This window comes from Drosophila nasuta, chromosome X (assembly GCF_023558535.2).
Source record: "Drosophila nasuta strain 15112-1781.00 chromosome X, ASM2355853v1, whole genome shotgun sequence".
Taxonomy (NCBI): Eukaryota; Metazoa; Arthropoda; class Insecta; order Diptera; family Drosophilidae; genus Drosophila; species Drosophila nasuta.
In genome coordinates, this window is record NC_083459.1 from 28,267,694 (window position 1) to 28,291,145 (window position 23,452).

The 23,452-nt window shown below is 33.9% G+C and overlaps 2 protein-coding genes across 2 annotated transcripts in view; both read left to right on the forward strand.

The window, feature by feature from the left end:
* LOC132795011 (neuronal acetylcholine receptor subunit alpha-7) overlaps positions 1-23,452 on the forward strand; it is a 212,414-nt gene that overhangs the window by 181,817 nt on the left and 7,145 nt on the right. Inside the window, 7 exon segments of the mRNA XM_060805400.1 lie at positions 3,344-3,419; positions 3,696-3,890; positions 9,163-9,249; positions 18,699-18,808; positions 21,757-21,873; positions 21,875-21,912; positions 22,127-22,243. Coding sequence (XP_060661383.1) covers positions 3,344-3,419; positions 3,696-3,890; positions 9,163-9,249; positions 18,699-18,808; positions 21,757-21,873; positions 21,875-21,912; positions 22,127-22,243 — 740 coding nt within the window.
* Positions 1,323-2,006, forward strand: LOC132795013 (C-type lectin 37Da-like). Its single transcript, XM_060805403.1, has 2 exons — positions 1,323-1,431; positions 1,497-2,006. Exons 1-2 carry the CDS (start codon positions 1,344-1,346, stop codon positions 1,943-1,945), a joined length of 537 nt encoding a protein of 178 aa, XP_060661386.1. The 5' UTR covers positions 1,323-1,343; the 3' UTR covers positions 1,946-2,006.

Consider the following 23,452-nt stretch of genomic DNA (forward strand, 5'->3'; position numbering starts at 1 on the left):
TTACATATCGTGGAGGCACAAAGTTAGAATACCCTTCTGTCATATTTTTAGCGGATTGATGGAAGGAAGTAGGAACAACATTATTGTATCTATGAAATTCAGTTTCATTGGATTTGGTTTTGTTCTCATCGAAGTCAAAACAAATTGATTTATGACTAGCGACACAGCATAGATGAGTGCACTCATTAAGTCATGAAACCATTCAAATGGTATTAATGTTGACATCTCATCAGCGCAGCATTTTGTGTAATTGTTGTTGAACAAATGTAAATCTAATTATGATCTCACAATCGCTCACAAAAGTTAAATAGTTTTAATTAGAAATCTTCTAATTTATGACTGAGTGAGTGAGTGAAAGGGACTATTTGGATTTCATTTTGGCAATTTCTAAGACATAGTCTTAGCAAGCAAACAAAAAAGAAAAAATGCTAAATAAATAAATGAATTTCAGCGAGCACAGCTACAATTAAGTTGTGCGTGTGTGTCTGTGTGTGTGTGTGTGTTTGCTTACAACTACATTAACACTTTTTGACTTTGACTTGATTTGCACAAAAGGCGAAAGAGATGCTGCTGCTGCTGCTGTTTGTCTAGCGCCCCCTTTTGTTTTGGAACATTTAAATGAGAAAAGTTTTATCAACCCCAGTTCGAGTCGCTTCTTCTTCGAATGTTCCTGACCCTCACACATTCTACATATACTATATATGCTATATCTAAGGAGCAAACTAAACAAGCCAAATGACGCCCATTGGACAAGGAATATCACAAAAAAAAAAACCAGCACAAAATATACTTGTATTTACCCAACCCCAAAGATGAGCGAAAAACAAGTAAGAAAAGCGATTTTTTGTTTGTTTTTCCGAACTGTACAAGTTACACACACACACTCAAACTTGGAAAAGTTATGCGTGAGTTTTATATGACTTTTTATTGACAAAATGACAGCATTGTGGGCAGCAAAAGACATAATGATACTACAGTTAAGGACATATGTAGTGCACACCCTGATTTACAATGTCAATTCAACTTTCTAGTATAACATTATTTTGCTTTTCAAATTCCACATTTTTATGCACTTTCTAAATGGTATAAACAATTAGAAATATGCAATTTACTCGACCTACAAAATCTATTATTAGCTCCTCTACAATCAATGAAAGGAATGTATGTGCTGATAAAATGACTTATCATAAAACATTCATATTGAAAGATGTACAATTTAATTGTGCGTGTTCAAGAGTGATAAACGAAATGTGCAAAATACCTTGATAAAAGAGCGTATAAAAGCTTTTGGGGAGTATAAAAGAAAGCTGCTGCGATGCAATTGTATTCATTCGAAAGTGAAAATGTTTAAGAATTCAGCGCGTCTTGTTAGCTTGTTTGCCTGGCTTGCCATAAGTCTGGCACACACGATCACGCCCACCATCAAGGAAGGTGAGTGTGATCACATGTAAACACATAAACCAAATAAAACCGTATACACATGTACATATGTGCAGGTGCCACGGATTTACAGGTGACACCGTTTGTGCAAATCGGCAATGGATATTATTATTTTGAGAACACTATAAAAGCCAATTGGTTTGCTGCCTTTGAGGCGTGTCGTCGCATGGATGCCAGTTTGATCAGCCTGGAGACCACTCAGGAATGGCAGGCGATCGCCAACCATTTGAACTCATTTGGCTATCCCAATCACTATTGGACATCGGGCACCGATTTGGCCAAACAAAGTGAGCACGTTTGGTTTGCCAATGGCAAAGCCTTGACCATCGATGCCTGGGCACGCGGACAACCCGATAATGCTGGCAATAACGAGCACTGCGATCATTTGGTCTACAATCGCGAAAATCCGCTAGTGAGAGAAATGAATGATCAGCCTTGCACCGCCAACATGAATTACATTTGCGAAGCTCGTCAACCCTACACAGTTTCATTTGTTGTTTGGTAAACGATCTTCAATAAACGTTTATTCATTTGCAATGCAAATTGTCAGCAAAATTTATCTACAATTATTATTACGGGCTTCCATTAGTTTAACAATAGTTGATTCGATAACTTACTATCAATAGTATCGAATAGTTTTTTTCTGATCTTGATTCAATAGCTTTGCAAATCAAAGTAATGGTAATTTACTATCGATAGTTTGAAATCATTGTTCTGGTATCGATACGATAATTTTGCATATCGAATTACTGCTAATTTGCTATCGATAGTATAAAATCGTTCTTGCAATTTTCAATTTATTTGAAACAAACAAAAATAACAATAAAATGCCCGCGAAGCAAATTAAATTTTTACCTCGTTTACTTTTTATTTGCAAATTTCTATCGCTACTATGCAATGTATCGCTACTATAAATGTATTAAATGTATAATTTATACATTTTCGTTTTTATAATTATAGGAATTTTACATCGAATACAAACTTACTATCGATAGTAAAATCTTATAACTCAATATTATTGTATTTTACTATTATCACTTTTACTAGAAAATTTGCGATTTGAATCTATCGATTGTGCTTACTCGATAGTAATCTATGCGTAATCGATAGTATGTAAATGAGTCTGAATCATACCTTATAAGCAACTCTGCTGATTCACCACTTTGCTATCTCTATATGTATGTGATAGATATTTGGAATCTATTATAGATATTTGTGCTGGGTATTTGCGGGTCTAACATTCAATTGACTAGCTGAAATATACAGTTATTTATTGGACTTAAGTGTGTTTTTCTCTCTCTGTCTATTCCGTCGCTGGCCGAAAATAAAACTTGTGCAAAACCAAATCGCATAAACTGTTGTTAAGTGTAAGTGCGATAAATCAATTTGTAATTGGGCCAAGTTTTTTTTTCGGGAATCTAACTCAAGTATGTGTGAGTGTGTGTGTGTGTGTGTGAATAAGGCTTACCACATAGAAAAGTATGTGAGAGTATGTTTGTGTGTGAGATTTTGGTCTTGAGGGTAAACCACTGAACGGTCTTGTCGAGGACTTTAGCGCAGCTTAAGCAGTATTTAGTGTGTCCATATGAGAAGTACACACATTCAAGTGTATGTGTGTGTGTGTGTCTTGTTGTTTTGGTGATAAAATTATTACATTTTGCAGCCTTTTTGGTCAACAGCTTAAGCTTGTCTCAGTGTGCCGGACTTTGGCCACAAATCCCAGCAAGCAGCATAAATGAAAGAATAATAACAACAACCAGAATAATAATATCAACAACACACCAAATGCGGATTAAATATACATTATATACACACAAACACATACATTTATATACGATGGACACATTCCGACATTAACACAAACATTCGAATGTTTTCCTTCTTTTTGTTTTTTTATTTGCAGTTGGATTTGCAATTGCAAGATGAGGCTGGTGGCGACATCTCAAGTTTCATAACCAACGGCGAATGGGACTTGTTAGGTAAGTTAAGACACGCACGCACAACGAGTGATAACGATAACGATAACAACATAGGGAATGCGTACTAATTGATGAATATTTTTAAGTCTAATAATACTAATCTAATTCTTTGTTAATGAATTAATCTCTCTCATCTTCTCTTCTTCTGCATATGGCCCTCGATCCTCCTCCCACCAAACAACCAACCAACATCCATCTCATCAAATCAAAATTATTCCAATACTATCGATAACTATCGATAACCACATATATATATTGTGCATACCCAAAAAAAAGGTGTGCCCGGTAAACGTAATGAAATCTACTATAATTGCTGCCCAGAACCTTATATTGACATAACATTCGCCATTTTGATACGACGCAAAACTTTATACTATTTTTTCAATTTGATTGTGCCGTGCGTATTGATCGCCTCGATGGCACTGCTAGGTTTTACACTGCCACCAGATTCTGGTGAGAAGCTATCGCTTGGTAAGTGTCCAACAACCAAATCAATTCAACTTCTACTTCTCCTACTTCTACTTCAACAAAACTAAAAACTAAACAACTACAAAAAAAAACAAAACTAAACACACAACAAACAACAACAACAATAACAATTCCCTTTCCCTTTAAACGAAAAACTAAAACTAATTTAAAATAATCATAATAGAAAGACAACAAAAAAAAAATGTGTGCGTTGCGATATTTAATTGTTAGACTTTCTGTAGGCCGAGAAAACCTTTTGCATGCTCTATAAATCAAATCTAAACAAAATACACTCACACACGCACACACACATTGTATATAGGGTATATATGTAGTTGTCAAAACGGAAGCGCATTCTTTGCTACGGCATATTACGTATACGCCGAGGTGAACCTTGACTAACTACTCATATGCAAAATGCCCGCTGGCAATGGCAACTTTCACTCTCTCTCGCTCTCGCGCTCGCTTTCTCCCTCTCTTGCTCTTTCACTTTCTCTATCTCTATCTCCGTTGCCGCTGTCGAAACAAAGCGAGAGTGCAGCAACAAAAGAAGGCGCCATCATTTGTAATCAAAGTCAGCGCTGGCAAAACTGTAAAATATGGCACAACCTTTCAACGAGAAGTGACAAAACGACAAACGGACGGAGGACGCACAAACACACACACACAAACACACAGCGTACTGAAATGAGCACAAAGCCTTGACCCCTTGAACCTCATATATATATATATATACATATATATATAGTATATTTATTTCTATATAGTATGGCATATTTCTATACACGTTTGTTAACCATGTCAAGAAGCGCAGCTCAAAACAAAACACAAACACGCAAATACTAAATATTTACAATATAAAAAATCCTGCATCTTAATGCATTCGCTGCACTCTCGGCAGCCAGTTATCGGTAGTCGCACATACACATACCCTGGAAACTAGTTAATCTAATTTGCGTAAAACAAAGTTTTTATTGATGTATTAAGACTATATAAAGTAGTTACCTTTTGCATCGAGAGCTCAAACTTCATAATAGTTTTGTATCAAACTGTCAATACTTATTAACAGTGTGACCAGAGGTATACTAATAGGGTTTCCAGATGCATATCCAATAAGTGAATTGATAATTTGTTTAATTTAGTGTTTTTATTGATGTATTTAAACTATATAAAGTAATTGCATTCAGTTGCCCATTGCATAGTCAGCAGAACTTAAATGAGACTCTAACTTCAAAAGGGATTGTATAGTGTGCCCAGATGAACACTAATGGAACCGAATTTAGTTTAAACTTTAAGGAGTAATATTAATTGGATATTCTGTTATTTTTGAAACTCTATTAAAACGATAAATAAATCTTAAATCAATCAATCCTAAAGAAAGCTAAAGAAAACTGTTGGAATATCTAGAATACCATTTCCCATAACGATTACTTTAATAAATGTTCTTTATAAATGAGCTGATTATACTAAGACATGTTCTTTCTTTTTAATCTTGAATCATGTCAACAAATATGGTATAATACACTCAGCTAGCAGCTTCTCGAATTTACAGGGAATTCACCTGCAAAAAGCCCGTAAAGTACAACATTCCTAGCAAAAAGATTTGCTGTGTCATAATCCACTGCAAATGCCAAATGGCAAACATCAACTAAGAAAGCTATAGTTGAGTATGCTCGACTGTGAGATACCCGCTACCCATTTTGAATAAAAGCAAAATATTGCGGTATTATTTTTAAAATATACCAAAAACACTACAAAAATACTAAAAATATACCAAATGATATATTTGGTATATCAATATAGTACCACATTCAAAATATACCATAGACGGCACAATGTACCAGATTGTCAGCCAAAGCAACTAAGAGCCCTAGTAAGTAGGCGTTTTTGCCCATACAAAAGTATTTCTTTAATAACTTCGACAATTTTTATCTGATCGCAACCAAATTTTCAGGACTTCTAAATACTATAGTTATTATTGCATACACCAAAAATCACAGCTCTAGCTTTAAAATTCGTTTTTGATTTGATTTTCGGGGGTGAAAGGGGGCGTGGCAAAAATTTGAAACAAACTTGATCTGCGTGAACACATAACAAATGCTGTCAAAAAATATAGCTCTATCTCTTATAGTCTCTGAGATCTAGGTGTTCATACGGACAGACGGACAGACGGACATGGCTAGATCGTCTCGGCTGTTGACGCTGATCATGAATATATACACTTTATAGGGTCGGAGATGCCTCGTTCTACCTGTTACTTACATTTCCTGCCGGCACAAAGTTATAATACCCTTCTACCCTATGGGTAGCGGGTATAACAAATATGCCGAAGGCTACATTTGGTATATTGAAATAGTAATACATATATTCAAAATAGACCATAGGGTGCAGAATATTAATAATATACCAAAGACTAAAGTTGGTATATTGATCTAGTACTACATATAAAATATATGTTACCATAGAGTGCAAAATATACCAGATTGTACTTTATGAGGTCGAAAATTCCTCCTTCTGCACAAAGTTAAAATACCCCGTTTACCCTATGGATAACGTGTATCAAAATGAAAGATTCCGCATCTTAAATTCTGAATAATTACAAGAAACGAATATGCAGTAAATCTGTTGCCAAATGTTGTTAATTTGCGACGATCTTTCGCTCGTTGATCTGGCTGCCAAGAGTTGTGTGGCAACAACTGGTGTTGCTCATTTTGACCAATTTTGAAAGGAACAGACACAAACACAGCTTGTGGATTGAAGGAAAGTTATGCGAAAATGTGGCAAAATGCTTTGCAGCTCATCCGCAGAGCACACAGAGCATTGGCATCTGAAGCTCATCACGTACTTTCAACACGCGCAGCATATGGTGCATGTCAAAAAAATTTACACAATACTTTTATACAACGAGCAAAAATTTATATAAAACTCCGACACACACACATACATATACAACATTTCTATATATAGATACATTTCTATATATATTGCGTTTATGAGCAGCAAGAGAAGACGTAGCAAAACTTTTGCTTGCAGCTGTCAGCAAGAGAAAAAAAAAATAAGCGAAAACAAAAAAAAAATACCGACAAAAATGCCATATTTTAAAAATTGTTCATAGAGAACAACCCCCACACCATATATGCGTGTCTGTCAACGAAAGCGTGTGTGTGTGTGTGTGTGTGCGACTGTGTGTGTGTGTGTGGCAAAACGCATTAGGGCCGCCAGCCGTGGTTCATGCATAATAGACAAGTTTGCGTAAAACCCTGTGGCTAATTTATGTTTGCCCGACACTTTTGGCGGCCTTCCTCTTTCTCCCTCTCTCCCTCACTCTCTCTCTCTCTCTCTCTCTCTGTGTTAGTCCCCCCGCATACCCCTAACTGACTTTTGACATAATTTATATAACCTCAAAAGAGCAAGGCATAAAATATGCGCAGCACAAAAACGTTCCATTAAACGCGCTGCTTAGGCGCCACAAATACCCTGTACTCTACTCCACAAACACACACACACACACACACATATACACAAACACAGTGAAACACATACAAGTGAAGACGCAACGTTGAGCGCTAGATGGCGCCAGTGTTGCTTTCAACTTCCGTAGTTGCTAGTTGCCTGCCCCCCAAATTAATGAATAGAATGTTGTCTAGTTTAATTTTTTTTTTTTTGGTAAAAATTTGGAGCATGTTTAGAGTTTACACACCATACAAACAACATATGAAGTGTTTGCTATAAATAGGGAAACAAACATTGATTACAAAAACATTTCCTTGAGGTAGACAAATATAAAATAATATATATAAAATTTGGGAAACAATTAAAAAAAAACCAATATAAAAGAGTAGTGTAATCGAAATGAATAAAAACAACATATGAAATTTGCATAGTTTTTGTTTACTAAAGCGCTCTCCATATAAAAAAAACAAACGGGATTATTTCGTTCTGCAGTTCCCAGCACAACAAAATTTTAAGTGTGTCAATACTCCACATGCGAAAAAAGTAGACAACATAGTCATATCGATAAAGTAAAGAGAAGCATTTAGATGCATAATTAAAAAAATAAATAAATGAAAGCGTCTGAGACATTGAAGAGAAATGACATTAATAAAATAGTGGAGTCTTAGACTCCATAAATAAATGAAAATATTAATATGTGCTTGGGATATTGCCGCCAAATTTTGCTAATTGCATTTAGTTTGCCTATTAAGTGCAAATGTTTGAGTGGTGTGGCAATAAATTTCTTTTTTAGGGTATTCAAGGTTGTCAAATATGGTCACTCTAAAATGTGTGGAACAATCGAAACTTGGAACAGCAAACAACTATTAAACATTGTTAAAAAGAAGAACGTTCCTCCAAAAGAACAATCGATATAGACAATTTAAACAAATATAAAAGAATATTATGTCGGTTAAATATTAGGAAAGCATTACTTTAGTCTATCATTTTTTTTGTGTAGTACACATAATGCAATCAAAATTAGGCAATAGCTAAGCTAGTCGCTGCTCAAGAGTGTGTGTGCAGGGTATTGAAAAAGGCGGCAAAGCAACTTTTGATAAGGACTAAGCACTCACTGACAAACGCCAGCTGCCCATAAATAATGATAAGTTGCAAGAAGTACAAGCAAGAGTCTGTTTATGAGTGTGTGAGTGTGCCAAATGTGTGTGTGTGTGTGTGTGTGAGTGTGTTCATATATTGTTTTTATAGAAAAGTGTAGTTGCTGTAATTTTTTGTTGTTTTGTTTTTTGGGGGTGACAAACACGAAATTTGCGAACGGACAACGGACGTGGAAGCACAACTTGAGGTTCAGCGCAGAGAATACGGTAGTAGTTTTTGATGCGAAAACGCGCGAAAAGAAAAGAAAACGGGATGAAAAAGGCGCGACAATTACAAAAGCAAATATCGCAATCGCAATCGCAATCTCTACAATATCTACATACCACATCCATGTGCATCCAATTGCAGCGAAGAAAGAAAGAAAGAATGCATCAGCGACGCAGGAAACTCAGTTTTGCAAACAGTCTGGCAACACTTCACAGTTCTCCAATAACAATTATTATAATAATAACCACAAATAATAACTTTAATGTGCTCTACTACACTCCTCTCTCTCTCTCTCTCTCTCAATCTCTCTTTCTCTGTTTATCTCTCTCTTCTCTCTCTCTCTCCCTCTGTTTAACTCTACCTTAACACACCAACACACAACTGACACACACACACACACTCGACAAAAAAAACGTACTCGCTGTGTGCTCATAAAATTTTTGCTGCATACTTTCAGGAGTTACTATTTTACTATCGCTCACAGTCTTCCTGAATATGGTCGCGGAAACGATGCCAGCGACATCCGATGCCGTGCCTCTGCTCGGTAAGTTGAACACACACAGAAAACTATACACAAATCTCTCTATTTAGTACAGACATAATAATAATAATAATAATAATAATGATAATAATGTTTATTGTATAATTAATGCACATTCAAACATTCAGCTCTCTTTCTTCTCAACTCGAACTAATCAGTGAAGATTTCACTTCAACTTCTTTCGCAACAGCCGAGAAAAACAAAAAAACCTGAAAAAAAAAAAGAGAAAGACAAACTGCAAAGCAAACTTGTTTTTTCTTTTCAATTTCATATTTTTTTTCGTTTTTCATTAAGAGTTTTTCGTTTTCATTAAATTTTGCAATTTTATGAATTTTTTTTTGTTAAATACTCTCTGCGGTTGGGTCTTAAAGGTGCGCGGACTTAAGCTGCTCCACGAATGTTGTACAACTACTCGTAAATACACACACACACACTTGAAGCGCACACACACACATACATACACTCTAGCGTATTCTCATGCCACATTTCTACACATTTAGTATTTTAAGTACACACACACACATGCGAGTACTTATTGTACACACTGTGAGCTGCCAGACAACTAAGTCGCCTTCTTTCTCTCTCTCTCTCTCTCTCATGTTCATATTAAAGCTGCAGTCGCGGCAATTCACATACACAATATATAATATATGAAAAACCATTTCAAAACTTGAGGCATTATTTCAATTGCATTTCTCAACTTAATTTCAAGCGCATTTCTTAATTTACTGACAATGCGAATTTTGAGTAAAATAAATACTGTGATAGTAACAACAACTATTTGTGATATTAGCTTAAATAACTGCCGGTTAAATTTAACATGCACTTGAGAAACACCAGATAAAATCTTCGAAAATATGTTTCAGTCGATGAACTATAAAGACTAAGTTTATATGTTAGCAAAGATATTGAACGAACTATTTAGACAAGTATAAACCACTTAAATAACTGACGGTTAAAGTTAACACGAACTTGAGAAACCCTTGACAAACTCCAAAAAAGAAAAACTAGGTGTATAGCAAAGAAATTGAACTATTCAGACTTTAATATAAACTACTTAAATATAGTATGAACTATTTATGATATCAACTACTTAAATGACTGCCAGTTAAAATTAACATGCACTCCAAAAGCACTAAATAAACTGTAAAACTATAGGTATATAGCAAAGATATCGAATTCGTACATATTTCAACTTTTTAGTGCTAAGATATTTCTAAGATAGCTAAGATATAGAGTTCGTAAAAAAGTTATAGAAATAACTACTTAACTAACTGCCGGTTAAAATTAATATGAAGCTTAGCAGCACTACTTCGAAGATAACTGCCAGTTAAATTTAACAAGAACATGAGAAACTTTTGACAAACTATGAACAGGCTTTGCAGTCAATGAACTATAAAGCCTCATATAGAACAATTCTTTACACGTTGAAATCGTTATAATAATAACTATTTAAATAAGTATCAGTTAAAATTAGAAAACCTTGACAAATGACATTTAACATGAACATAAGAAATCCTTGACGAACTGCGAAAATACTTTACAGTCAATGAGAGACTAAATATATATTAAAGATATTGACCTCATATGGAACAACTCTTTAGACGTTATAGGTACTTAAATAAGTGCCAGTTAAAATTAACATGAACATGAGAAAACTTTGACAAACTCCGAAAATAAGTAGCTTAACTATAAAGACTGGATGAACTCTAAAGACTAGGTATAAAGCAAATTTGTTAATATCGTGTAGAACAACAATTTCGACTTTAAAGTCTTTGAAGTAATAACTACTTACATTTAACATTCACTTGAGAAACCCTTGAAAAACTGCGAAAATGCATAACAGTAATTAAACTATAAAAACTAGATAGATAGCAAAGATATAGACTTTATGTAAACGAACTATTTAGACTTTAAACGTGGTATAATATGAACTACTCAATTAACTGCTAGTTAAATTTCACATGCACTTGAGCAAATGAGTGAAAAACCCACTTCACAAAAGTTTGAAATGATTAAAGTACCATAAACACTAGATAGATTTAGCTATATTTTTAATATAAGTGAGTGGAGAAATCAAAGTACAATTTACCCCTCACCTTTTGTATCAGTGAAGATTTGCAGCGCTATTAGTTTCGAATTTGAAGTTTTGCTTTTTATTTCCTTCTCTTTGTTGTTTTTTTTTTTCTTTCTATTTTTCTGCTTTTCTGTTTTTTTTTTGTTGTTGTTGTGTGCTGCATTGCATCGAAATTGAAAGCAATAAACACGTACAGCAAATTGGCCCGTTTTAAGTTTCAAGCAGCTCACCTTCCTGGATCAGGATGAGGATGAGGATGAGGTTCAGGATGTGTGTGAACCAAAGCCAAAGCTAAATAAAATGTGGGCGAGAACTTTATAAAGTGTGTGGTGGGAGGAGGAGAAGGAGGAGAAAGATGCGTTTATTCTGTTGTTGCTCTGCAATCTTTAAGTGTCTGATTTCTGGTTTCTGGTTTCTGTTTGTTTTTGTTTTTCTCTTAATATTTCATTTAATGCCGAGCGTCTTTCTCTCTCTCTCTCTCTCTCTCTCTCTCTTTCTCTCCTTCTCTCTGTGATTTAAGCGATTTCATAAACTTTGCACAGTTCAAGTTTATCCCCATCACGTGCATATTTCGTAGCTTAACTTTCAGGATGAGAAAAAAAGCAAAAAGCAATTCTGCTCGCTTCGATTTCGCATTAATAAAGCATAAAACTATGTGAAACTAATGCTGGCTTAAGTATTAAGTATCCATGGATATTGAAATCAACTAGCTTTTAGATAGTTTTCGCTCAACGAACAATGCAATTTTTGTAGTACTTTCCAACACTGCCCGCCGCTTACAACACTATGTACACACCCAGACATACCCACACATATACATATATAACACTCATGAAGTTTTGCAGCTTCAATTTGCATTTTAGTCATTCATAAACACCCAAAAAGAGAGATAACGCCGCTCTCTCTCTATGTAGAGAGAAGAAGCGTGCGAAATAATTAATTTTGCGGCACTGTACAACACTAGTCGCTATGCTGATAATCAAAACCAATTAGCTGATTTCATATACAATCCGTAGTTGAACGCAACAATTAACATACATTAACAAAAAGAAACTCTCCGACAGTCGAGTGTGAGTGTGATTGTTATTTGAATGAGTATTCGTAGTTGTAATTCACATAGTTTAATTTTAAGATATCTGTGTGTGTGTGTGTGTGTGTGTGTGTGTGTGCGTACGTGTTTGATTATTAGAGATAATTTAGTGAGTGAAACAAATGTGTTATCCGAGTAGCTACTAATTATGCATTGCAATTGTAAACGTAAAACGTATAACGTATGTATGTAGATGCAACAAATGACCGCAGCAATTACACAATAATAATCTCAAATTACCAATTAGCTTCACCAAAATACATTACACAGACAGACACACAGTCGAAGCGCAAATGCAAAACGCATCAATCGCATTTGACAATCGGTTTTTCACTCGCCATTCACTCACTGAAATGCATGAAATCCAGCTGACAACAAAGTTGTCTATCAAATCAAAACCTTTATCACATTTCCACATTATCGCCAAATTTGACAGCTCTACACAGAAAGAAAAAAAAATTGCTAAAATCAAGAATAAAATCTTGAATCAAGATTCTTTGATGTCAAAATGGAACCAAGAAGGTTTATGTCTTCTGAAATTCAAGTTTATAATCTTGTTTCTCAAAATTAAAATCGAAATTCTACCAAAAATCTAGTTTGCCCAATTTTGAAATTAAAGATTATAATCTTATTTCAACAAAGAAAAATATTTTAAAAGCAAAATCTGAGTTCAAAACGAAACTATCTTAAGTTTAAATTGTTTAATGTAAAACAAACAAAAAATTGATTGTGTGTTTTTTACTTTGAAATTCTTGATTATAAAATCTTTTCGAATTTAAAAGAAAAGTTTTTCATCTTAAAACGATTATTGAAAAACAATATCTTGTCTTAAGATTATTTCAACTTAAAACCTCGTATATCAAGATTTGGAATCTTCAACGTTCTTGAGGCAAGATTAAAATCTTAAAATAAGATGTTTTTAATCTTAAAATGCAAATTTACCATTAAAATCGTAATTTTCAAGATTGTTTTCTTAAGATCGATCTAAAATCGAGATTAGCAATCTACTTTTCAATGAAGATGTTTTTCTCTATGTGTAGCATTTATAGTTTTCGAGCTATTGCTGTTTATATGTGCGGACAGACAGACAGACGGATTGATTGATTTGCATTTTCATTTGCGCTAGACTTTAACACACACACACTCAGACACACAAACACATATCTACATAGAGTTGTGCCTGAAGTCGTGAGCAAAAGGAATCATCATCAATGAATGTGTGAACCACCCCAGCGAACCTGCTTAAAAGTTCTGTACATTCAATATACAACAATTACCAACAAAAAAAATGCCATCAATAGAACATCATTTTGAATGAACTGAAACGAAAATTAAACGAATTTATCAAAAGTAATCGAGTAACAAGTATAGTATTTGCTATAATCTAATACACACATATATTATATATCTACTTTAGTTGGAAGTTGGAGTTGGAAGTTTGGGTTACTTGTTGATCATCATCCAGCATCATCGACGCATGATCAAAACGAATAGAAACCAAACAACTCTGATCCAACAACATTTTGTAGTTCATTTTGAGCATCTGAACATTTTGATATCTACATATAATATATATCTAACATATTTGTCGACTATATATAAATATATACATTTAGTAACATTAACAAGTAACAAGTAATTGCTACGAACTAAGAAGGTAAGTGGAGCTCTGTGTGTGTGCGCGTCGTTGGAATATACATATATCGTAATGCTTCTGAGAGATCTGCGATAAAACTACAAGAGACAAATAAAAGCCAATTCAATAAGTACAAGTTTCCCGTTCATGAAAACATTGATTGCATTGTTGTTCCCATCTATCCAGCATGCCATATCCACCACACTCGATTATTGTATCATGTGTATCGTATATCGTAAACCGAATATCGTATATCGTCTATCGTAATTCGAATATCGAATGCTAATCATTGTATCTTGTGCATCGTATATCGTAAATCGAATATCGTATGCCGTATATCGTAATTCGAATATCGTATGCTAATGTCAATTCACTGTTTGTTTGAAACTTATTTTGCACCACGTTGCTATAGAAGTATGCATATAGCAACAACACACATACCTACATACACTCTATCACACACACACACACACACTCGACACGTAACGTAACGCAACGTAACGTAACGAAATATCATTGAATTTATTTATTTTTTTTTTTTTGTTTTCAAAACGTAGAAACTCGTATGTGTATCTTGAATATCGTATCTTGTATCGTATTTCTTATCGTATCCGAGGACTGGTATGGAAAATTCGCATGAAACAAGACAAATTCAGATGAATAGTAATTCGCAACAACAAAAAAGAAATGAAACAACAATATACATAAATAACAACAATATTATACGATACCATCTATAAATATATATTATATTACATTCTGATATTTGATTTGTTGTCATCTACTTTTTACTACCTACTATTGTCTCTCTCTCTCTCTCTACTTTTCTCTCTCTCTCTCTCTCTCTTTCTCTGTGTGATTTCGTTATAACAATAATTTTTGTGTTTCGATTTTGATGGTTTTACTGGTTTTTCATTTTGGTTTTGGTTTTGTATTCGGATTTGGATTTGGATTTGGATTTGTTGGATTTGCGTACAACAAACGAGAACTCGAGCAATTGTGTCGAGAGTCTATATGTATGCTATATATACTATATATGTATTTGCCAAGGACCACTACCACATAATGTAAAGGAAAAAACGTTCTTGTTGGCATGCAAGAACACAAAATGCCTATCAAACTAGTTGACATGAAACCGCCGCCCACCCACACACACACACACACACACACACACACACACATACCTCAGCACTCACACACATTTGACAACGAAAAAAAAACGAAAAAAAAAACAATTTGCGACTCTATCTTCAACTTCTTTATTGCAGTTATGAATACGAAATGTGAATGCGTATATGAATGTCAATGTGTGCGTGTGCTCGAAGGGGGGCGGGACACAATGTGGGACTGGGCGTGGCATGCGTCGTGGGGTCAAAGTCAACATCATCATGAACAAACATGTCCCCGGGTTCAATTGAACTTTTGTCGCACACTTTACACATCGAACTTTCGTTTTTTTTTTCTTGCTCGCTGCAATTAATGAAACTAACACATACACACACACACACACACACTCACTAACACAGCATATATTGAAACACACACATACACACCCACACCCACTCACACACACACACACACACACGGGAACAGCTATGTAAATAACTAAATAAAATAAAAAACATGTCCGTATTAAACGAAAAACAAAAATTATAATAATAATTGAGCTAAACGCTGTCTTTAACTCTTGCTCTCTCTCTCTCTCTCTCTCTCGCTATCTCTCTGTGTCTCACTTTTGCTATGTCTGTATATTTGGCTCTCTCTCTCTCTCACACACACACACACACGCTGTCAAACACACGCATACATATGTGCTCTATATATGTATTTGTATAGCAACAACTCTTTTTTTTATCGGCTCATCAATTTGCATGTAAAAATCGAAAGGAATTTTTACTTAGATTGGCAATAAAAACCAAAAACCGAAAAATTTTTGTGGGGTATATAAGACTAGGCAGGGTTGCCAGGGTTGTATGTGTAAATATTTTGTCTTCTTCTTCTACTACTAATTATTGTTATCGTTATCGTTATCGTTATCGTTACTCAAATTATTTTTCTATTGTTGTTGTTAAGATTGTGTTGTATGATTTTTGAATTAGTTGTTTTTTTTTTCTTTTTTGTTTGTCGTGTGAAGATTGTTGGAGAAATCTCGGCTTTTTGAGTTTGGTTCGTTCGTTCGTTCGAATTCTCTGTGCGCTGTAGTTGTGGTAGTAAAAAAAAAACTCGCTATCTCTCTCTCTCTTACTCTCTAACTCTGTCTTTCTCTCTCTCTCTAACTAATTAACTATCTATCTCGCTCTCGCTCATGTTGTTTATAAAGTAATTCCCAACAACAAAAAAAAAAGATTGCTAACTTTTGATATACTACCAAACTATATGCTTTTCTTTTGATGGTGTTTCACTTACTTTCAACACACACCCACACCCACACACACACACATACACTCATTGTATCATAGACACACACACACACACACAGACACATTTACACAATCTAGCTGGTCACACTTGTAAATACCACACACACACACACACTTTACTTGTATTTTTTTGTGTGTTTTGTTTTAAGTTTAAGTTTTTTTTTTGTATTTTGTTAATTTTTGTTAGCATACATACTTATTCATATCGCATACGCATACGTATGTGTATATATGTGTATAGTAGAAATGTATGTATGTATGTATGTATGTGTGATTAACTGCCCATTAACTGTGTGTGTTTTTTTTTTAAAGGTTATCAAATCCCACAACAACAACAACAACAACAGCAACAATAACAACAATACTTATACTATATATGCATATGCGACTAGTTGCTCTACACTCTCCTCTACATATACATATATATATATATATACACACATATATGTATATACAATATATATTACTTAAATAATCATATGCTTAGAGCCAACAATTATGTAGTGGAGTGTATGTGCCCCAAACAACAACAACAACAACCACAAATACAACAACTACAACCATAACAATAACCATAAAACAAAAAATTCAGATGCACAGTGAAAATAAACGCTTTACATTTATTTTACTTTTCTGTATAATACATTACTCTCTTTTTGTTTAATGCAATTTTTCACTGTGCATTCGCTAAATAAATGCAATTAAATAGAACTTAAATAATAGACCTCAAATTAAAAACAAATTAAAACAAACAAAAAATAACAACAAAAAACAAAAACTAGTGAGAAAGAAACGCACCCACAGAACAAACAAACTCTCGATCCATTTCTAAATATTTAATTGCCATTTAACCAAACTACTAACAAAAAAAAAAAAAACAACCACGAAACAACTACCAAACATCACACACACACACCTAACAAACAAAGTACAACAAACAAACCAACAAACAAACAACAATTAACTGTAGTTAAAAAAACAATCAACACCTTTTGCCCAAGACCCATGTCTATCATCAAAAAAATATTTTACAGCTCAACAATTTCGAAGAACCGAATCAGATCTCGATTTTTAAACAAAAATGATGATTGCGGATAATTGGTTGTGCACAAAAAGTAAAAACCAAAAAAAAAATACCTTTAAAAAAAGAAATGAAAAATGAAAAAAGCAAACAGGGCAGTCAAAAGGAACAACAATTAGTCCCAAAATAACAAAAGAAAATTCTTGAAAGAGAAATATGAAGAAACCCCCCCCCCACGAAATATTTAAGGCAAAGAAAAAGGAAAAAACGAAAAAAGATAAAGAAAAAGAAAAGGAAAAAGGCGTCAAGTCAAACGCGCGGTTCATTTCAAAAGAAAGTCCCAAAACTCTTTTTGAATTGAGCCACAAGTTTGCCTCTCGCTCCATCTCTCTTTCTCAATTTATGTATATCTCTCTCGCTCTCTCTATATATATATATCTGTCGCTGTCTAACACTTTGTCTACCTGTCGCTACACACACACACACACACACACACACACTCTCTATCTCTGTCTTTGTCTCTATATCTGTCTCTTTTGTCTGTTGAGTATTTTTTGGCGAGGCAAAAGACAAAAAACAAAAACAAAACAAAACAAACACTTGTAAAATAAATTTTTTCACTGAAGCAATTTACGATAAGAACAAAAATATCGAAAGAACAATGTTTATATATTTATTAACTATACTTCTTTTATTTCGATATACTGCTTTGAACTTTTTTCTCTAACTTTAAACTTTAGTAAGCTACACTGACAACAACAACAAAAAAAAAATCAAAACAAACAAAATACAATCTACAAAACGTATTTTTTTCCAAATTTCCAATACGATTTTCTGTAAATAAGATCAGAAAACTGATCAAGCGAAATGTGTATAAAGTTTCACTACGAATACAACAACAAAAGCACACACACACACACACACACAGATACAGACACAGACACATACACATACAAACAATCGCGGAACAACAACAAAAAGAACAACAAAACAAAATCTTTATTCTCTATACTAAGTAGGGCAATTTTCGAGGTGTGACTTTGAATCGAAAATCGAGATCGAAAACCGATTATAATATATACAACAACAACAACAAACATAGCTTAGCGAATATCGAAATCGTAATCGTAATCGATATCGATCGATGGAGAATCGATAATGGAATATTATTACCACAACGTTTTTGTGTCATTTTTGTGTCCTTCTAGGAACTTATTTCAATTGCATTATGTTTATGGTGGCCTCATCAGTTGTGTCAACCATACTTATCCTCAATTATCATCATAGAAATCCAGATACGCATGAAATGAGTGAATGGGTAATATTTATATTCAAACTTACTAAAAATTTAAACTAACTTACTTGCTAACTACTTACTTACCTTACTTACCTTACTTACTTTACATCAATCAACAAAAACCACAAAAAATACAAAAAATATCAACTATCTCCCTCGAAATAAAACCAATATTATAACATTACCTATATTCCTCCGATTTTTGTCTCTATTTTGAGTTCCCCACATACTTCTACTTACTACTAACAATTACTAAATTTATATTTACTCATTTTGAGTTCGTATTTTTTTTTCGAGCGTTCTGAGAGATACCGATACGTTATCGATTGCTATTTTCATTTAATACCAAAAAAAAAAAAACAACCAAACACCCCACAAACTCGCTTTCCTTAAAATATAAAAAAAACATTTCCATGTACATATTATTTAATTCAACATACTATCTAAGTACTATATACAAAATATGTACCAACTACTTCAACACACACACACACACACACACACACACACACACATGTATAGAGCAATATCTTTAGATCGAGAACTCGAATCAAGTCTTCTACTCCACACACAAATAAAATCTTATAAATTACTATACAAATTACTCTCAGCAACTCCCTCGCTTGCATTTACTCTCTCTTCTTTTACACTCTGCTGCATGCCATTACATTTTGCAAGTCATTTAAATGAATTAACAACAAAAAACGCAGAGTAACAACAAAAAATACAATTAATTATAGGAGCAAACTTTATTTAATTGTACAGTTTAGCTTTTGATGATTGGTAATGCCCATTAACATTCGAAAACTTAACATCAATTATTGTGTATGTACTATCGGCAGATCTATTTAGCATTGAGCACGGCTGTTACAATGAATATCAATTATGATTTTCAGTAAATAGATTTATGAACTCTTCTTTTTCGCATTTCCATGTCAAATTTAGGATCAGAAAGCTTGCGAAATATGGTCACTCTGAAAATTGAACTTGCGAAATTATAGCTACAGGTTATTTATTGCGACCATTTGGAAAAAGCGCTTATTAAAAAAATATATATACAATATATGTATATATCGATAAAACTATCGATATCTCTTGTGACAATGCAACAACTATCGATACTTTTCTTTGATAATTTATTGTGCTTCAACAGCCGCGAGTTACTCATAAGAAAACAAACGTCTCGATTTGTTCATATGATAGTTTTGTGAATTGTGCTTTAAATACCGGGAGTTGTTCATAAAAAAAAAACTTATCGTTATTATCATAAGATAGTTTTGTTTATTTTGCTTCAACTGCCGAAAATGTTTCATAAAAACTTATCGATTTTTCGATATTTTCAATCGATAGTTTCGATTATTGCGCTTCAAAAGCTATCTATATTTGCATTCGATAGTTTCGATTATAGTGCTTCAAAAAACCTATCGATATTTCCATACGATAGTTTTGTTTATTCTACTTCAACTGTCGTGACCAATGCTCAATAGAAGCAACCATCATCTCGTGTACATACTTCACTGTCCTCCACTCTCTTGATGATTAATATCAGATTATCAACTATATAATCGCCATTTGTAATCCTCTAATTAGAGATAGCAATGCATCGATGCTTGCTTGTGCTAATGTAGTATAAGCTCGCATCAATCAATCAGCCATCAGTCATCATCCAAATTGTCCCCTGACTTTTAACCGAAAAGAAATTTGAAATCAAATTATGTTTATTATTTTCGAGACAAGGTTTTTGAAAACGTTGAACATAAATTTTGCAAAAAAAAAAACAAATGCTTAAAGTTAAATTTTTAAATAAAATACAATATTAAATGCATATATATATAAAAATATAATAAATTTACAGTTCATACAATATATATGTATTATACTCAAATACCAATGCAGAGATGAACGCAATGTGTCTGTGTTTTGACAACGAATTTACCACATTTAGTTAGTACATATTTAGTACAAATTGATGATATGCTTTAACCTTTAACCTTAACCTTTGAACTTGATTTTATTGCGCTATAAGTATCTGTATTTGTACCTATAACTTGCATTGTAAAAAAAAAAAAAAAAAAAAAAAAAAAAAGAAAAGAAAACCAAATGAAAGCACAATAATCACACCGAAAACTTTTATTTCTCTAACAAAAACTCTGGCCACCAACAACTACAACTACAACTACAACAACAACTACTACTACTACAACAACAATAACAACAACAACTACAACAACAACTACAACTATTACTACGTTAACTGGCAAACTCTCAACGCTTAAAAAAAAAAAAACTCTTCTCAACTCAAATGCCTCTTCAACTCTACTACTGCTATCTCTTTCATTCCCTGTAACTAACTAACTAACCAACTAACTAACTATGCAACTAACTAACTAACTATCTTCGTACAAAAAACGCGCGTGCTGTTTGCTATCTCCTACTACTTTTTAACACACACTCAACACTCATCTATCTACATGCCACAACGTGTGAACGCAACTTAATCAAACTAATTAAAAACCAAAAAAAAAAAATTATCAAAAAAAAAACCAAAACTTTAACAACTTTCTGATAAATAAATTTTAAATTCTTAAACTGTAAATTGGAATTAAACAACAACAACAACAACAACAACTACAAACAACAAAAACTATTTGTGAACGTGTGTCGTAATTTTTACTAACTACAACAACTACAACAATGATTGCAAATATCAAAAACTATATACCGCAAATGTACTTAAAAAATATGATATTTGAAAAAAAAAAAAACTACTCCATATCTATACATAAAACTAACGAAAATATACCAAAAATATACCATATACTACTAAAAATGATATATTAAAAAAACTACTACTCCATATCTATACATAAAACTAACGAAAAAAAAATACCAAAAATATACTTATTGCTATTATTTTTAACCGCATTACCCAACACACCTCCGTCTCTCTGTCGAACTCGCACACACAGATAAGAGTAATATTCCTTTATTGGTTACCTTGCATATTGCGCATGCAAAGACCCGGACAGGTTGGCTACGAATGCCCGCCGCCGCCCTCGTCGTCGGGCTCATCGAACGCTGGCGACAAAAAAGCAACAGATCCAAAACGTTGAGCTCAAGGAAAGGTAACCTCCTCCCCTTATATGATACTACATATGTTACGTACTCTCGCCTCGCGCTAACTCTGCAGCAAGCAAACTATCGCTTTTACTATCGATAACAGTTTGGACTTGAAATTTTGTGCTGCTTACATTACGATAGTACTATCGATAGTTGAATTATAGCACAATTTTCGATATTTGTTAACATTTTGTCTCCCCAACAATTGCATCCACGCAGATCTTCGAAATCGCTGCTCGCCAATGTGCTCGACATTGATGACGACTTCCGATGCAATCATCGCTGCGCCAGCGCCACATTGCCCCATCAGCCCACATACTATCGGACAATGTTTAGGTAAGTTATCGATAACAACTTGTAGTTGAAGCTACACAAAAAGAAAATAGAAATGAATATTTTTTAGTTGTGAACTCATTCATTTTCACGCCCCCAAAAACTTTCTTTATCTCGCTCTCTTCATTCAAATTGAAATATTTTGGCATGCGAGATAACTCATACGCAGTGTTGCTTCGCCGTTTCATTGGTTTCGTTTTTTGTTTTTTTTTTTTGTTTTGTCTATCGATGATAAATTGAGTATGCTTTTGAAATGAAATTCACGGATTAACGCTTTCACTGCACACACACACACATGTCTATACAGTGTTACCTCCCCAATCGAATCAATTCATATTTGATTTAAACAGAACTCTGTAGGCAGCTTTCACTGTACGCGCGTTCGAAGTATGATAAATGTGAAAATTTCTAAATCAACATTCCGAAAGTCCAATTGAACGAATCCGTTTTGAAAGCAATCACAAAATCGGGCTCAGGCCAATAGCAAAATACAGAAAAAAAAAAGGGGGAGGGGCGAAAAAAAAGAAAGTTTCGAAACTTTTGGTCAGCAATTGAGGATGAAGTTACGCATACGCACCGTGCGCAACGCAACGCAACGTCGCGCTGCCGCAGAGAAAACTTTTAAATGTTTGCCCAATTTAATTTCACTGCATGGATGAAATGTGAGCTCTGAGCTCACCAAAAGAACACGAAAAGAAAAGAAAGGAGACGCAAAACAAAAAAAAAACACTGCACAAAAGTGGAAAATAGAAAAAACTTTAAACGATTTGACGACAATATCAATATCAACAACAAACTAAAAACGACAGCATTAGTTGTGAGCACAAGACAACGAAAAAAAAAAAAAAAAAAAAAAAGACAGTGCGACAACGAAAAGAAGGGGAAAAAAAAAGAATAGAAAAAAACAACAACGACTTCAACAAGGCACATCCTCATACGCATCCGTACGCTCATCCGCATCCTCATCCGCATCCTTATTCAGCAATGCCTCGAATGACAGTCAATGACAATGACAATGACAATGACAAGATGTGTATACACACACTACGTGTGTGTGTGTGTGTGTTTGTACCCGCAACAACAATGAGACAAACAAACAACAAACTAGAGGCATGCCAATGCCATACTTGAATATAATAGTGGCATGTGGCAAGTGGCAAGGACACGCATTTAGTGACAAGCTGAAAAATACATAGAAATACAATCGTAATG

What these genes read in the sequence shown, in the direction of transcription:
- LOC132795013 (XM_060805403.1), top strand. Translation starts at nt 1,344, where the DNA reads ATGTTTAAGAATTCAGCGCGTCTTGTTAGCTTGTTTGCCTGGCTTGCC. An exon ending in CACGCCCACCATCAAGGAAG is followed by an intron (nt 1,432 to 1,496) that starts GTGAGTGTGATC and finishes ACATATGTGCAG; the next exon opens with GTGCCACGGATTTACAGGTG.